The sequence below is a fragment of the Heterodontus francisci genome, chromosome 5, assembly GCF_036365525.1.
Source record: "Heterodontus francisci isolate sHetFra1 chromosome 5, sHetFra1.hap1, whole genome shotgun sequence".
Taxonomy (NCBI): domain Eukaryota; kingdom Metazoa; phylum Chordata; class Chondrichthyes; order Heterodontiformes; family Heterodontidae; genus Heterodontus; species Heterodontus francisci.
The window spans coordinates 55,480,823-55,499,269 of NC_090375.1; the positions used below are offsets into that span (position 1 = coordinate 55,480,823).

The 18,447-nt window shown below is 44.6% G+C and overlaps 1 protein-coding gene across 5 annotated transcripts in view; it reads left to right on the forward strand.

Annotated features, from left to right (window-relative positions):
• The window catches only part of LOC137369848 (ALS2 C-terminal-like protein), a 179,869-nt gene that overhangs the window by 57,341 nt on the left and 104,081 nt on the right, over positions 1-18,447 (forward strand). For all 5 annotated transcript variants that reach the window (XR_010975026.1, XR_010975027.1, XM_068031458.1 and 2 more), the window contains 3 exons: positions 5,664-5,850; positions 7,967-8,032; positions 13,845-14,010. Coding sequence is in view for 3 of the 5 variants with exons in the window: in XM_068031458.1 (XP_067887559.1) it covers positions 5,664-5,850; positions 7,967-8,032; positions 13,845-14,010 (419 nt within the window). In the remaining 2 variants the exon portion in view is untranslated. The remainder of the gene's footprint in view (positions 1-5,663; positions 5,851-7,966; positions 8,033-13,844; positions 14,011-18,447) is intronic.

Genomic DNA, 18,447 nt, shown 5'->3' on the forward strand with positions numbered 1-18,447 from the left:
ACCTATCCCTCTCCATTACCACAGTGAATGCTACAGAATTGTGATCACTATCTCCAAAGTGCTCGCCCACCAACAGCTCTATCACTTGCCCTGGTTCATTACCTAGTACCAAATCCAATATTGCCTCCCCTCTGGTCGGGCAGTCTACATACTGAGTCAGAAAAGCTTCCTGGACATACTGCACAAACACTACCCCATCCAAACTATTCGATCTAAAGAGTTGCCAATCAATATTTGGGAAGTTGAAATCCCCCATAATTACTACCCTGTGACTTCTGCTCCTTTCCAAAATCTGTTTCCCAATCTGCTCTTCCACCTCCCTGCTGCTATTGGGGGGCCTATAGAAAACTCCCATCAAGGTGACTGCTCCTTTCCTGTTCCTGACCTCAACCCACAGTGCCTCAGTCGGCAGATCCTCCTCGAAAATTCTTTCAGCAGTTGTTACACTATTTCTAACTAACAATGCCACCCCCCCACCTCTTTTACCACCATTCCTAATCTTATGAAAACATCTATAACCAGGTACCTCCAAAAACCATTCCTCCCCCTCACCTATCCACGTTTCAGTGATGGCCACAACATCGTAGTCCCAAGTGCCCATCCACGCCTTCAATTCACTCACCTTATTCCTGATGCTTCTTGCGTTGAAGTATACGCACTTTAACCCTCCTCCGTGCCCATCTGTCCTCTGCGACAGTGCTACCTTCCCCAATACCTCACTACACTCTTTGTCTTTCTGAGTGGACCCACTGGTCCCTGGATTACAAGTCCGGTTCCCATCCCCCTCCCAAACTAGTTTAAACCCTCCCGAACAGTACTAGCAAACCTCCCTCCCAGGATATTGGTGCCCCTCTGGTTCAGATGCAGCCCGTCCTGTTTGAACAGGTCCCATCTTCCCCAGAATGCAGTCCAATTATCCAAGAACTGGAAGCCCTCCCTCCTACACCATTCCTGCAGCCACGTGTTCAGCTGTGCTCTCTCCCTATTCCTAGCCTCACTATCACGTGGCGCCGGCAACAAACCAGAGATAACAACTCTGTCCGTCCGAGCTTTCAGCTTCCAGCCTAACTCCCTAAACTCACTTCTAACATCTGTGCCACCCTTCCTTCCTACGTCGTTGGTGCCAATGTGCACCACGACCTCTGGCTGCTCCCCCTCCCCTTTAAGGATCCTGAAGACGCGATCACAAACATCACGGACCCTGGCACCAGGGAGGCAACAAACCATCCGTGCGTCTCGCCTGCGCCCACAGAACCGCCTGTCTGTACTCCTCACCATCGAGTCCCCGATGACTAGTGCTCTCCCATTCTCCCTCCTTCCCTTCTGAGCCACAGTGCAGGACCCCGTGCCAGAGGCCCGGTCACTGCAGCCTGCCCCCGATAGGCCGTCCCCCCCAACAGTATCTAAAACTGTATACTTGTTGTTGAGGGGAACGACCACAGGAGATCCCTGCACTGACCTCTTCCCACCTCTAACTGTTACCCAGCTGCCTTTGATTTGTGGAGTAACGACCTCCGTGTAGCTTCTATCTATCAACCCCTCAGCTTCCCGAATGATCCTCAGTTCATCCAGCTCCAGCTCCAATTCCCTAACACGGTCTGATAGGAGCTGGAGACGGATGCACTTCCAGCAGGTGAAGTCGGCAGGGCCACCGGAGGTTTCCCTCACCTCGAACATTCTGCAGGAGGAGCAATACACTACACTGGCTGCCATTTCTTTTATTCAATTACCCCTTAGTTAAGTACAACTATAGATATTAACAAAAACAGTAAATAGCTTACCTGCTCAGTCCTTTTTGGTTAGAGGAGGAGGATGGGTGGGACACACTACATGTGTAGTGGCTCGGGTTTACTCAGCTCCGCACCTTTAAGGAAAATACCTACCCAGGAGTCCTCGCTGCCGACCAGCTTCCGGTTCCTCCGGCGCCAAAAGAAACTCAAAGACAAGGAAAACAGTAAGTAAAACAGTAAGTACTTACTTTTAAAACACAGCTCCTGATGCCTTCACTCACCCACCGAAGAGTCGCTACCTTCTCCTGCTGCTCCGCCGGGAAATGAGGCCGAGTCCACGGAGCTCCGCACCTTTAAGGAAAATACCTACCCAGGAGTCCTCGCTGCCGACCAGCTTCCGGTTCCTCCGGCGCCAAAAGAAACTCAAAGACAAGGAAAACAGTAAGTAAAACAGTAAGTACTTACTTTTAAAACACAGCTCCTGATGCCTTCACTCACCCACCGAAGAGTCGCTACCTTCTCCTGCTGCTCCGCCGGGAAATGAGGCCGAGTCCACGGAGCTCCGCACCTTTAAGGAAAATACCTACCCAGGAGTCCTCGCTGCCGACCAGCTTCCGGTTCCTCCGGCGCCAAAAGAAACTCAAAGACAAGGAAAACAGTAAGTAAAACAGTAAGTACTTACTTTTAAAACACAGCTCCTGATGCCTTCACTCACCCACCGAAGAGTCGCTACCTTCTCCTGCTGCTCCGCCGGGAAATGAGGCCGAGTCCACGGAGCTCCGCACCTTTAAGGAAAATACCTACCCAGGAGTCCTCGCTGCCGACCAGCTTCCGGTTCCTCCGGCGCCAAAAGAAACTCAAAGACAAGGAAAACAGTAAGTAAAACAGTAAGTACTTACTTTTAAAACACAGCTCCTGATGCCTTCACTCACCCACCGAAGAGTCGCTACCTTCTCCTGCTGCTCCGCCGGGAAATGAGGTAGGAGGGGAGACTGAAAGCTTTGTCAAAGAAGGGATCTATTTTCTTTCTTTGAGGGATGGAGAATCATAGGGATTAGGGAGAGAATTTTGAAGTGCAGGCCTGAAGTTGACTGACACTGCAGTTGCCAGTGATGAGGCATAGAGAGGGAGAATGCAGAAGAGGCCAGAGTCAGAGGAGTGAAGAATTGAGGGGGCAGGGAGGGGGGTGCACTTTGTGGAAAGGTTACAAAGAAAAAGAGAGGCAAGGTCCTGAAGGGATTTTAACATGTCGATGAGAATTTAAAGAAGCACAGTGAGGTGCCAGTAGCCAATGTAGTACAGCGAGGATTGTAGCAATGTGTAAAAGGGACTTGGTGTGGGATAGGACATCAGCAGCAGAGTTTGAACTATGTTCAAGTTTCTAGAGGACAGGAAGTTGGCTAGAAGAGCATCTGAATAGTCAAGGTGACAAAGGCATGGTTGAGTTGTTGCAGCAGCTGATGGGTTTAGATAAATGCAAAGACAGGTAATATTATAGGGGGAAGTAAGCAGTCTTTATGATGGAGATGGAATTTAGTTCTGCATGTACAAAGATCACTAGTGTCAGAAAATGGAACCATGAGCAAAATCCTGGGCTGCTCAACCTTGAAATGAGGCGATTGTGAGGGAAGATGGTCTAGGTCTGTTAGATACCACATGCTGTAGAAAATTCTGGACTACCACTGCCAGGTAAGCCATGAAATTCAGATAAGAAGCCACATTGGCAAATTTAGTACAGATTTCAGTAAATTTATCAGAATGGACTTGCACGCTAGGTGGCAAAAGTCTTGGAGATATTTAAGAGTCAATTTGCTGCGTCATTAGGAAACTGTAGATTTTTCTAGATGGTCATATGAGCTTAAGAATAGGCTTCCTTGATCCATATGATCTTTTGAGACATGGGGAGAGCCTGTGTGTATCTAATTTCATATTTCTAAGAAACTCACATAGCAATGATCTGTAAATATTATCTGAAATAGTAAATTTGTTGTTCACATGCATAACTACTGCCATGTCACCCAGCCCCTCCATGTTTTCAGTTCCTCAAATTGGAACACAAAATAGGCAGATTCATGACATTATATTTGAATAACTATTTTTACTCCTATCAGATGACTGTCATTTGTGGTTATGTGCAGTACTCGAATCTGTTGTTGTGGTCAGAGTGACTGATCAGTTGGAAAAATATGAGTTGATTTGAGAGTGCCAGTACGGATTTATAAAGAGGTTGTTATGTCTAACAAACCAAGTTAAATTTTCTGAGACGCTAACTAATGTAGGTGAGGGAGTATCTATGGATGTTATTTATATAGGGCTGAATTTGAACCAGCCCTTTGGGGTCGGGCTGGGAGGTGGACAGGCAAGCAAAATGGGGCAGGTAGGAGTTAGGTAGTGTGGCTGACATCTTGCCGCCACTATGCCATTTTGTCAGTGGTGGGAAAGGTGGCAGACGGTCTGCCCACCCACAGCCCAGTTGAGCCATTTAAGTGGCCAATTAAGAGCCTCCTGCCATATCCCCAGGCATTTTGCCTGCATCGGTAGGGCCTGCTGCTGCATGGGGAGACTGCTAGGTAAACCCTAGTGGACTCCCAGTAGGCTTCGGCAGGGGCATGGGGGGCCCTCTTTTTGGACATTCTTTGGTCCATGTAGGGGCCCTCTGGCAACAGTGGCTACCCCCGCAGCAATGGCACGCCTGTCCTCAGTGACCCTACTCCCCTCTACCCCTTGTCAGGGTCTGCCTGACTGGCCCCGGTACCCACAGACCCCACTTAGCTGACTTTGAGGATGGGCAGCCTTTGATGCGCACTCATTCTATAGGTGCAGCTCCAGCAATAGCCACGGCTTACAGTGGTGCTGCTGAGCAAATGGGCCGCTGTCCTTAATAGGACCACAGTCCTGGTGGCAGCCACTTAATTGGCTGCCACCAGCAAAATGTAGCCCCAGGTCCTGCTGCCCGCCCAAGTGGGGTGGACCCCCACCCACTTACGGCCCTGGTGGCAGGACTTATGCCAACTCTGCAGAATTCTAGCTGGGGTCTCCAGAAAACATTCAACAAGGTTCCACATAAGAGGTGGTTGACAAAGATGAGAGCGCATGGTATTGTAGGCAGCCTATTAGCTTGGATAGGGAATTGCTCAGGATGTTTGAGACAAAGAGTAAGTATGATGGTTATTTACTCAAGTGGCAGGATATGACTTGTCATGTCCCCCAGGGACCTGTACTGGGGCCTCAGTTTTTCATTATTTTAACAATGACATTGCTGAAGGAATAGAGAGCTATATATCCATGTTTGCTGATGACATCGTTAGGTGGCATAGTAAATAGTTGCATTAAAAGATTAACTGAGTAGGCAAACCTGTGGCAGATGGAGTTCAATAGAGTAAGACCAGTAACAAAATGTTCTTCCACTAGCCATTTCACTTTCTCACAGAGAGTTGATTCCCCATTGTGGTGCTTCTGGCATTGAGCAATGGAGGTAGGGAACGATCGTCAGGAAAAGAGGTGACTATGGCTCTGACTGTCCATTTAAATTAATTGGAAAATTTGGCGCAGCAGGCCAATGCTGATTGTATTGAATCTGTATAACTAAAATGGAAAGATACATTGAGACACTGTACAAGGCCTTTGGTCTTTGGAATGCTATACACTGGTATAGAATTGGTAGGGGTTTGAATAAGTTATATATTTATCTGGAACTGACTCAGGTAGAAATTTGTCTTGGGCATAAGCACATAGTGGAAAGTATTGAATTGTATGTGTGATGTACACCTTACCTGATATTCAGTTCCATTGACTTCAGTTGGACTGAATTTTGGGTGGCTTGTATAACACTTGCTTTGCGCTACTGCCAATATTTTTGTTTACCTCTCTTACTCGCTCCTTTCTTTATGTACACATCAGCAACAACAGTATGTGTGTGTTTCCTTTCTTCAGAAACTTCAGATCAAAAGAACCGGCCACAGCTGAAAGGGGCACTCCTGGTCTTGGAGGGGAGTTTGGAGGTTCTCTGCAATCTATCAGAAGAACACTGCCTGCATCTTGTGGATACCTTGGATACGTTGACCCACAAGGAGCTCTGTCTACTCATAAACACGCAACGTCTCAAGGAAGTTTACGTTTGGTAAGTAAACAAGATAATGGTTTCAGGTGGTTTGAAGATGGAAGCCATTAAAGGTCTAGTGCCAATGTGGGCAATGATTAAAATGGGTAGCGTAGCCTAGTGGTCATGGTACTGGACTACTAGCCTGAGGGTTGAGAGTTCAGCTCCCACCATGGCAGGATTGCATTAAATAAATCTGGTAATTGGTAGCTTGCCAGCAGAAGAATTGTCTTTCAGAGAAGGGAAACTGCCATCTCTAGTATCTGGTCTGACTTGGAAAGTGACTTTGGTCCCACATTATGGGCTGAATTTTTAGGCCCCGATGGGGTCAGGCATGGAGGCGGGCAGGCACGTAAATTCACACCACATATCGGCATTCCGGTTCCCTGGCTCCATTTCACCCTCTGGGCCATTTTCCTGGATGAGGCGGTGGGGAGGAAATGTGGCAGGGCTACCCACCCTGGAATTTTCCAGTCAGCCTCCCAGGTCCCCAGAGGCATAGAGTAAAAGTGTAGCTGCCTGGAGCCAGCCTTCTGGTTGCACACCTAGGGGACAGCGCTCCAGGCAGGCTTAGAGGCCCCAGACTGCACAGTGGAGGGGCTCCCCCTCACAATGTAGCCTGGCTGCTAAAGGGGATTTTTTTAAATTTTAAAGTTGAAAAAATTTAGAGAGCGGGTACCTCATAATGGCAGCACCCTCTCCCTTACTAACCTGAAAAGGCAGCCTACTACTTCAGTGCTGGAGAGTCTCCTATTGGCCCTTCAGCTTCACAGGTCCACCTGCCTTCCTTAATTGGGTGGTGAGCCCACCCTCTGGACATTAATTAGCCAAATCGTGAAAATGCACAGCCGGATGACTGTTCCCCACCAGTTCAGGCTCCTGACCCCTATTTAACCATGACAGCAGGGTTCCGAAGCCCATGGGGAATATCCTGCCCTACATAATAATAAAAGCAAAATACTACGGATGCTGGAAATCTGAAATAAAAACAAGAAATGCTGGAACCACTCAGCAGGTCTGGCAGCAGCTGTGGAAAGAGAAGCAGAGTTAATGTTTCGGGTCAGTGACCCTTCTTCGGAACTGACAAATATTAGAAAAGTCACAGGTTATAAGCAAGTGGGGTGGGGGTGGGGCAAGAGATAACAAAGGAGAAGGTGTAGATTGGAAAAGGCCACATAGCTGACCAAAAGGTCATGGAGCAAAGGCAAACAATATGTTAATGGTGTGTTGAAAGACAAAGCATTAGTACAGATTAGATGTTAACGGACTGAATATTGAACAGCAACAACCTGCCCTACATGCTTGACTCTTGGAGGCAGTGCTCACACGAACCAGCAGGCCTGCGGCCTGTCTCATTACCATTTTTATACTTGAGCTGCTGGCTCTTGTCACTCCACAGGCAGCTCACATGTTGAAATTTACAAATGCCGGGCTAGTTGTCTTATTAGAAGTGACCTAAAAGTAAATCCTGGTAGGGGGGTTGGAGTGGGCTACAGGGGGTGCTGATTGTGGTAAGTGGGGAGTTGGTGGGGATTCCTGCTGCTCTTGCCTTAATAGAAAGGTTTTTTTTTTAATGTTACTTTAAAATAAAAATAACTTAGCTTTCATTGGCAGTTGCTGAACATTTATAAAGTTCAATACCTGCCTTGCTCATCAGGAACCAATTTTCCAGAAGGGTCCTTCACCAGGCAGAAGGTTTCTAATTAACATGCAAGGTACTCAATGCAAGTTTTAGGCAGCCACCCAGGATGGGAATACTTCTGTCAAGGGTGTGTGAAGGAGTCTCTCAACTGGATCACTGTGACGTTGAATGCTCAAGCTTGGCTGGTTCGGCTGAAAACATTACAAACTGTGTAATGACAATCTACATGAAGAGCAGATTCAACTCCATTCTTGAACGTGAGATGTTTTGAAACTAGCCCAGCATAATGGATTAAATAAAGATCCTCACCACTCATCTCTCACCACTTTACTTACTCCTCGCACACTTTGCCACTCTAGTCTCCTCTCAGTTCCTTTTTTGATCATCCACAATGTTCCCTCTAACCTCTATTCTCTATTATTTTATATATTTACTGCCTCAGTTACTTCAGAGTGTTTTTTCTCTCTCACCAGTTTTTGTTTCTCTCTGTTTCAGGTACTTCACGGCATTCACAAACTATGTTGTTCTCTGTGGCTTTGAACACATCGCAAAACAAACAAGGTACGAGTTCAGGGGAAAACAGTAAGTTTCAAATTAAACATGCCATTGATTGAGCTAAGATGATTTCACAATTCGAGACATTGAACCTTAGTTCGCCCCGAAGTGCTTTGTTTCACTTTTCCGTAAATTTTGTGCTGCTGAGGCACAATTAATTGCAGATCAGGTACAACATGAATTAGATACAAAGTGAAGCTGCTTGTACACTGTTCTATCAAACACTCAGGTAAGGTACATCATTGGTTAGTTATAGAGTAAAGCTCCCTTCTGTACTGCACCAGTGTGACTTCTTCCCCATTTCATACACTAACCTGGTTGTAGCTTAGAGTGTCCGAACCCTTTGTCTTGGGCTGCTTAACTATTCTGTGGAGCTCCATGAGCCATACGTTTTTTGCTTTAAGAATGGAGTTTCCCTAATTGCTTCGGTAACACAAACTCTACATTCATGCTGATGTATTTTCAGGTTTGACATAATCATGTGGAGGGTTGGCTTCAGCCCTGGTGATTTTGCTCTGAGTACAATACATTCTGGGGGGTGAAACTTATCGTTTATACAAAGTGAAGATGATAGTAAGGAGCTAGTCACTTACTTTGCCCCCTCACACCTTTATTAGGACAACATTTCTGTGATAGATCGAAGAACTCTCATCTTAAATTATAGAAAGAACTGCATATTTTAACTATCAGATGAAGTTTGGTGATATGGTCGCACAGTGGTTGTTATTCCACTAGTAATACAGAGAATGAGAGTTCAAATTCCACCATGGCATTTCGATCATTTGAATTCTTTTTAAAAATAAAAACATGGAAATAGAAAGCTGGTATCGGTAAAAGTGACTATGAAGCTTTTTGGATTGTCGCACAAGCCAACTGGTTCACTTTAGTCCTTTAGGGAAGGAAACCTGTTGTCCTTACCTGATCTGGCCTATGTGACTCCAGGCCCATACCAACATGGTTGATTCTTAATTGCCTTTTGAAGTGGCCTAGCAATCCACTCAGTTGTATCAAACTGCTACATAGAATGCAGGAGTTCAAGAAAAAAGGCAACTAGGGATGGATAATAAATGCTGGTCTTATTGTAAAATAAAATCTTTTTTGTCATGTAATCAGATGCAGTTTGAAATGACAACAAATAATAGTGGTAGTCACTGAGTTGAGAGGAATATCACTCACTGAGAATGAGCTTAAAGGCAAGCATTTTTCTATAATATGAAAAATCCGGCATGCTCCACAAAAACCTTACTTCCTGTTGTGATGTCTTTATTGTGTTTTTGTTACTTTTTTCTCTCTCAGTTCCAGTGCCTACATTTAAATGAGTGATAAGCAGGCAGAAAGTGAAACGTATTAAAACTGGCTAAGCAGAGCAGGCTCCTGTGGCCAAAGAATCTGGTGGAAGAAAAAAGCAGGAGGATATTAGCCTTGCACCCCTTCAGCTATTCATCTCTATTTAAACCTCGTGTCTTTTATTCCTTAATTTCCCTTATTATACCTCCTATTGTCTGTTGTTAATATCACATCTACTATTTTATTTCCTATGTGTGTGGTTGTGGTGTTCTCCTCCCTCCCCCCCCCCCCCCCCCCCCCTCACTTGTTTTATTTATTTTGAAATACTATTACATTCTGTTTCATTTCTTCCAGTATAACAACGGATCCCTATCCAAAAAGGTCTTGTCTGTTTCATCACAGAAGTTGCCTGACTTGCTGAGTGTTTCCACCATTTTGCAGTATTTTTCTTTTTTTTTCAGACATAACCCCTGAACCAATACAGCAACAAATTAAATTTTCATCTTTGTTTACAGATTCCTCCATGGCCTCGACCTTGCCTATCTCTGTAGCCTCTCCAGCAGTATAACCCTCTGAGAACTCTACATTCCTCTAATTCTGTCCTGTTGTGGATCCACGATTTTCTTTGCTGCACCATTGGAGGCTGAGACTTCAGCTGTCTAGGCCCTAAACTCTAGAATTCCTCTCCAAACCCCTCCACATTTCTACCTTTCCTCTTTTTAAGATTCTCCTTAAAACTTACCTCTTTAACCAAGCTTTTAATCACCAGTCCTAATATCTCCGTATGCAGCAGGAACAAATTTTATCTGATAACATTCCTACAAAGTACCTTGGGACATTTTTAAATACTGGTCTATGAAGTTAGGACAGCATTGGAATAGTCGAGTATTGCAGTAACAAAGATGGATATGACAGCCTCGTGGATGTAATACAGGACTAATGAACCAGAGGTCATTAAATATTTCAAATCCAATATATGATTGATATTGAACTCAATAACTCTGGTAACTTGTGGGCTAGAATGTCCCTGAAACATCACCAGATTGCTGCTGTATATTTTAAAAGAAAAGCTGGTTCAATAATCCTGCAGGGCAGAATGTGTTTGAGGCAGACGAGGCATCGAAGGGTGGATCCTTGAGTTTTGCCAAAGGTAAGAGCGTGGGTTGAGAAACAATTGGTGATGCTGCTAATGGCTGCAATTATATAGGTAAGAATGGAAACAAGCAAAAGCAGTCTTATCAAGCTGAACAATGGAGAAGAAAATCGAGGTCGAGGATAGGATAGTTGACTGGGTCAAAAGCCACAGAGAGGTAGAGGAGGAATAATGCACTATGGCTACAGATACTAGAAAATATTCTTTGTGACTATGGTTAGGGTCATTTTGGTACCAGATTCAAACAGACCTGCAGGGAGATGTGCACAGAAATGTACCACAATGAGCAATCCAACAGCTTCACAATAGAAGGGAGAAAGTTTGGTTGAGAAGAAGGGAATATTGCGTATTGAAGGTTGATTTATGATTCCATAAGAACACTTTCTTTCCTAAGTTTCCTATACCCACATAATGTGTAAATTCAGGCAAACAAAGCTATGGCCAGCATTTAGCACGGTCAATGGAGCTGAAAATCGAACACAACTACTTTTCTGTCAACACCTATGACCTCTAAGGACCATCCCAATTCATAGTTTTTTTCTTCACTTTGAGTTCTGTAAAAGTTAAAAAAGGAAGTGTCTCAACTTGTCTGATAAACAGGAACTGCATACAATTGGTTCAACCAGTTCATTAACTAATACCTTGCTGAATAGATGTGATGGAATATAGATATAATAGGCTTAATTAAGTAGAATTTGGAAATAGTGTATTATGCCTTTTAGAAGTAAAGATTGAATAAATGGTCAGTTTTCATACCTGTCTGAAATTCCCCTTTAAGAAGGTAGAGTTAAGTATTTCAAGCTCCCTGTTAGAATAGAATTTCTGTTGCCAGGAAATGAGAAGATAAACACACACATTGAAATATCCTGTGTGAGCTCAGTAAGAGATAGCAATAAACTTAATTAGTTTATGGGGTTGTTGATGCAGACAAATCAGTTCCAGAGGTTGCTTTAAGGTACCATAAAAGAGGCAATTGTAGAAAATGGACTCACAGGAACAAGAGGCCAAGTAAACACAATTATAAACATTTTGACCAGATAAAGGCTTCAACTTCAAAAAACAGGGGGTTCCCAGTAAAACAGTAAGTGGAAATGGTAATTAAAAACGTGGATTTTAAAAAGAACACAGGAAGGTTCTCATAAATGCTGGAAGTCAGGTGACACCTTAGAAATAGTATAAAAATGAGAGGTTTTGAAAGCAAAGTTTAGGGGTATTGTATCCTCAAACATCACTTCTCATCCCATGCCTAGCGTGGGGGATTTAAGATATTCTGGATATTCTAGGATAATTTTGCTGTAACATTAGAAAGGTTAAACTTTTGGATTCTATGTTAGAAATAAGAATGTGTGTTACATCTCTCAGTAATATTTGATATTGTGATATATTTATCCACTTAAGAAGTTTATTACATGTTAAGTTCTTTAATAAATCTATAAAAGTTAATAAATCGTCTAATGTAGTATTCTGTATACAACTACAACAACCCCCTCTCTGTGTCGCTTTAACTGGAGAGATGGTATTGAAGAGAGTTCCCAGACCCTTATAATATCTGGGATATTTATGACTTAGCCATAATATTAAAAATATGCTATCAGAAAGATGATAATCTCTGTTGGTTTTCTTTCTTTGAGGGAAAGCTAGTACAATTCTTTGTCTGAGAATTTGTCTGGTTTGAACTTAATTAAAGGAGATTCATAGGGATGTACTCCTGATTTGATCTAGTCTCTATCAGGGGTTAAAGTCAAAAACACTTCATAGACAGGAACACAACAGAATTAGTATAGCAGTCATGGCTACGTTATGATACAGTGACCACAAAAATGATTGCAGAATATGACACTCGCCCTGCAAACCCCTCCCGCCAACACTTTGGAATCAGGAAGGGAGAGCTGACCAGAGCAGGTGAGTTATGAGAGATATGGGCAACCATTACAGTAAATCTCTTGGTTAAGGAAAAGAAAGACCTTTATAGCAATATAATGACTCTTCACTTCCTCAGGATGTGCTCAAGTGCTCTACAATCACTAAATTACCTTTTGAATGTATTATCTGCTTCCACCAGGGAGCCTGTTAAACCAATTGATCACTTGCTCACTGAAGTAATGCTTTCACAGAATAGTTTTGAAATTCCCCCCTTCAAAAATGCAGACTGTGTCCACTGGTTCTACTGCTCTGAACAAGGTGAAACAGAATGTCATGGCCCACATTATCTGGTCCCTTTAGAAGCCTAAAAATATCAATAATTTCACTCTCAACCTCTTTTCCAGTGAGAACATGCTCAATTACATAACTGTTGTTCATAATTCAACACCTCCATTCCTTGATCATTCTGCTTGTTCTCTTCTATATCCTTTCAATAGCTGCGGTGACTACATCTGTCTCCAATAATATTATTTTCTGCAAGGTTAGAATTAGATTTTAATGGATTAATACCACCTGCTTCCATTGTCTCCCCAGGGAGCCTGTTCCAAATGTTGACAATGGGTTCACTGAAATAATGTTGATATTCCTTCCTGGCCCAGTCTTCAATATGGGTGTAGGATGGGAGGGCTTTGGACTATGGTAAATTGTCTGGGGTCACCCTTATGCAGATTTATTTCCCTGCACACTCGGTCGCAGTTTTCTGAGCTCGCTGCTAGAGTGGGCGGGAAATGCCCACAGTTTCAGCCGTTTAAAGGGGACGGCAGCCAATAAGCCAAAATAAAAACTCTTGTGTCTAATGAAGTAGCCACTATACTATGCCTGGGGAGATGAAGCATCCTGCTTTGGGTCTTTAAATTTTGATGTCATTGTGCCGCTGTCAACGACACTTGAATGTCAGTTGAGTGTTAGTGCTCTTAATGTCCAGTGTTACTGAGGCAATAATGAGGGAAAATGCAATGAATGATGCCATTCTGAGTACCATCCCATCCCAATATGGCTGTGCTAACTGCAAGGGTAACGCCGGAAAATCCTTATGGCCGTACAAGTGAGCGGGGATCCAGAGGAGAGGGTCCCACTCCTGCCCACCTGAGTAATATCAGAAAACTGGCATAACTTGACAGGAAAATCCTGTCTTTTTTGCCGAGAATCATTTGCTGTGTACTATAAATGTACAGGAGTTGACAGACACACAGGAGCCATATAGTATCATACAGGACTGAATTGATCCATTTTACCTGCTGTGTACTGTACATTTATATGGTCTGACACTGAGACAAGACAATAGGTTGAGGGTGGGAAACAGGGAGAGGAGTGAAATGCTCATTGTTCAGTGGGATCAATTAACAAGTAGCATTCTGATTCTGATGGTAAATGTGAATTAACAAGGCATTGGAAAGTCAGTAAACCTTAAACAATGTACTTTTTTTCCTCCTCTAATCATTATAATAAATGCAGTGACTATTGGAAAAAGAATAAGAAAATTCCGAGAGGATTTCGCCTTGATTTGTCCTCAAACACCTCGCTTTCTGTGAGCCTCCACCAAGTCTTCCATGAGCCCATATGCCTCCAGGTCCAGAAGTACATCGACGTCCTCAAGAAACTCAGCTGGGGTTTGGAAAAGGTTTGTGGCATCACAGTGTGGCTTTGATTAAAAAAAGGTATTACCGCACCAAACTGTATGTAATATATATCAGGAAGTGCCCTGGATGAACACACAAGTCCTGAAATTCCACAGGGGCTCTCATGGTTATGGCAGGACCACCAAAATACAGGGGCGAGTGTTTTTTCTGGGGATTCCTCTGGTTACCAAGAGGAACCCCGTAGTCACAATGAGCATGGACTCTCATTGAGTACAGATACGGACTAACCCTACCCCTTCACTGCTATTGTACAGAATCCAATGGACTAAATGCTCTCAACTCCACGCTTAGAGTATTGAATTCCAAGGGTCTGAACCCATCTCTTTCATTATTATTAAATAGCTTTTCAATGGACTGAACTCTTTCATTGCAATTATAGAATTCCAACTGACCAATCCCTTTCCTTCACTGATATATAGGGTTGAATTTTACCGGCCCCTCGATGCAGGGGCTGGTAAAATTCTGTAGGAGAGGCCCGCCTCGACCTGTGACGTCGGGAAGGGCTTGCCGCAAATTACTGGTGGCGGGGGACCTCGGTGCAGCCCCCACTTCTCCCACACCCCCCCCCCCCCAGTCACATGTCAGTGGCACCCCATTTAGAATATGTTAAACGGTACTTACCTCTGCAGATTATGCAGCCCGCCGCCACTCCATTGACACTTCTTGATTTTACTTTGAACGGGCGGCCATCACATGCTGTTCTGGTCACTATTTGAAAAGCCGGCGGGTCATCGGAGGCAGGAGGTTTCAACACAGAAGGTAAGTTCCATTTTCAGGGGTCTTACTCTGAATTCTTAAAGGGAGGAGGGAGGGGAAGAATACAGGGCTCTCACTCTGCATTCTGAAAGGAAGGAGGGAGGGGGTTTACAGGGGTCGTACTCTGCATACCGGGAGGGTGGGCGGGGGGGGGATATTCAGGGTTCTCACTCTGCATACTGGAAGGGAGGAGGGAGGGGGGAATCACAAGGGTCTCACTCTACATACTGGAAGGAAGGAGGTGGGATTACAGGGGTAGCAGCTCTGCAATCTTAAAGGGAGGAGGGAGGGGGTCTGGGATTACTCGAGGGAAAGCTCTGCAGGCATGAAGGGAGGTACTGTGCACCCTCCCTCCGTAAACAGTGTACGCTCTGCTTTTGTTTGTGTTTGTGAAGGAGCAATGGCACTCTAGTCACCCTGTGTGCAGGGACGGTGCCAGAAAGGGCAGGAGCATGAAAGTTATACGGATGGCGGGGGCAATCAATTCAGCTGGTAGGATCTTGATGCGGTCATGCTGTGCCACGCTGAGTTAAAACAAGAAACACTGGAAATACTCAGCAGGTCTGGCAGCATCTGTGGAGAGAGAAGCAGAGTTAACATTTCAGGTCAGAAGAAGGGTCACTGACCTGAAACGTTAACTCTGCTTTTCTCTCAAAGAACAAAGAACAAAGAAAATTACAGCACAGGAACAGGCCCTTCGGCCCTCCAAGTCTACGCCGATCCAAATCCTCTATCTAAACCTGTCGCCTATTTTCTAAGGGTCTGTATCTCTTTACTTCCTGCCCATTCATGTATCTGTCTAGATACATCTTAAAAGACGCTATCGTGCCCGCGTCTACCACCTCCGCTGGCAAAGCGTTCCATGCACCCACCACCCTCTGCGTAAAGAAATTTCCACGCATATCCCCCCTAAACTTTTCCCCTTTCACTTTGAACTCGTGTCCCCTTGTAATTGAATCCCCCACTCTGGGGAAAAAGCTTCTTGCTATCCACTCTGTCTATACCCCTCATGATTTTGTACACCTCAATCAGGTCCCCCCTCAACCTCCGTCTTTCTAATGAAAATAATCCTAATCTACTCAACCTCTCTTCATAGCTAGCGTCCTCCATACCAGGCAACATCCTGGTGAATCTCCTCTGCACCCTCTCCAAAGCATCCACATCCTTTTGGTAATGTGGCGACCAGAACTGCACGCAGTATTCCAAATGTGGCCGAACCAAAGTCCTATGCAACTGTAACATGACCTGCCAACTCTTGTACTCAATACCCCGTCCGATGAAGGAAAGCATGCCGTATGCCTTCTTGACCACTCTATTGACCTGCGTTGCCACCTTCAGGGAACAATGGACCTGAACACCCAAATCTCTCTGTACATCAATTTTCCCCAGGACTTTTCCATTTACTGTATAGTTCACTCTTGAATTGGATCTTCCAACATGCATCACCTCGCATTTGCCCTGATTGAACTCCATCTGCCATTTCTCTGCCCAACTCTCCAGTCTATCTATATTCTGCTGTATTCTCTGACAGTCCCCTTCACTATCTGCTACTCCACCAATCTTAGTGTCGTCTGCAAACTTGCTAATCAGACCACCTATACTTTCCTCCAAATCATTTATGTATATCGCAAACAACAGTGGTCCCAGCACGGATCCCTGTGGAACACCACTGGTCACACGTCTCCATTTTGAGAAACTCCCTTCCACTGCTACTCTCTGTCTCCTGTTGCCCAGCCAGTTCTTTATCCATCTAGCTAGTACACCTTGGACCCCATGCGCCTTCACTTTCTCCATCAGCCTACCATGGGGAACCTTATCAAACGCCTTACTGAAGTCCATGTATATGACATCTACAGCCCTTCCCTCATCAATCAACTTTGTCACTTCCTCAAAGAATTCTATTAAGTTGGTAAGACATGACCTTCCCTGCACAAAACCATGTTGCCTATCACTGATAAGCCCATTTTCTTCCAAATGGGAATAGATCCTATCCCTCAGTATCTTCTCCAGCAGCTTCCCTACCACTGACGTCAGGCTCACCAGTCTATAATTACCTGGATTATCCCTGTTACCCTTCTTAAACAAGGGGACAACATTAGCAATTCTCCAGTCCTCCGGGACCTCACCCGTGTTTAAGGATGTTGCAAAGATATCTGTTAAGGCCCCAACTATTTCCTCTCTCGCTTCCCACAGCAACCTGGGATAGATTCCATCCGGACCTGGGGACTTGTCCACCTTAATGCCTTTTAGAATACCCAACACTTCCTCCCTCCTTATGCCGACTTGACCTAGAGTAATCAAACATCTGTCCCTAACCTCAACATCCGTCATGTCCCTCTCCTCGGTGAATACCGATGCAAAGTACTCGTTTAGAATCTCACCCATTTTCTCTGACTCCACGCATAACTTTCCTCCTTTGTCCTTGAGTGGGCCAATCCTTTCTCTAGTTACCCTCTTGCTCCTTATATATGAATAAAAGGCTTTGGGATTTTCCTTAACCCTGTTTGCTAAAGATATTTCATGACCCCTTTTAGCCCTCTTAATTCCTCGTTTCAGATTGTGCCTACAATCCCGATATTCTTTCAAAGCTTCGTCTTTCTTCAGCCGCCGAGACCTTATGTATGCTTCCTTTTTCCTCTTAGCTAGTCTCACAATTTCACCTGTCATCCATGGTTCCCTAATCTTGCCATTTCTACCCCTCATTTTCACAGGAACATGTCTCTCCTGCATGCTAATCAACCTCTCTTTAAAAGCCTCCCACATATCAACTGTGGATTTCCCTTCAAACAGCTGCTCCCAATCTACATTCCCCAGCTCCTGCCGAATTTTGGTATAGTTGGCCTTCCCCCAATTTAGCACTCTTCCTTTAGGACCACTCTCGTCTTTGTCCATGAGTATTCTAAAACTTACGGAATTGTGATCACTATTCCCAAAGTAGTCCCCTACTGAAACGTCAACCACCTGGCCCGGCTCATTTCCCAACACCAGGTCCAGTATGGCCCCTTCCCGAGTTGGACTATTTACATACTGCTCGAGAAAACCCTCCTGGATGCTCCTTACAATTTCTGCTCCATCTAGACCTCTAACATTAAGTAAATCCCAGTCAATGTTGGGAAAATTAAAATCTCCTATCACCACCACCCTGTTGCTCCTACAGCTTTCCATAATCTGTTTACATATTTGTACCTCTATCTCACGCTCGCTGTTGGGAGGCCTGTAGTACAGCCCCAACATTGTTAGCGCACCCTTCCTATTTCTGAGTTCTGCCCATATTGCCTCACAGCTCGTGTCCTCCATAGTGCCTTCCTTCAGCACAGCTGTGATATCCTCTTTGACCAGTAATGCAACTCCTCCACCCCTTTTACCTCCCTCTCTATCCCGCCTGAAGCATCGGTATCCTGGGATATTTAGTTACCAATCATGCCCTTCCCTTAACCAAGTCTCAGTAATAGCAATAACATCATACTCCCAGGTACTAATCCAAGCCCTAAGTTCATCTGCCTTACCTACTACACTTCTTGCATTAAAACAAATACACCTCAGACCACCAGTCCCTTTGCTTTCATCATCTGCTCCCTGCCTACTCTTTCCCTTAGTCACGCTGACTTCATTATCTAGTTCCTTACAGGCTTTAGTTACTACATCCTTTCTCTCTACTGACC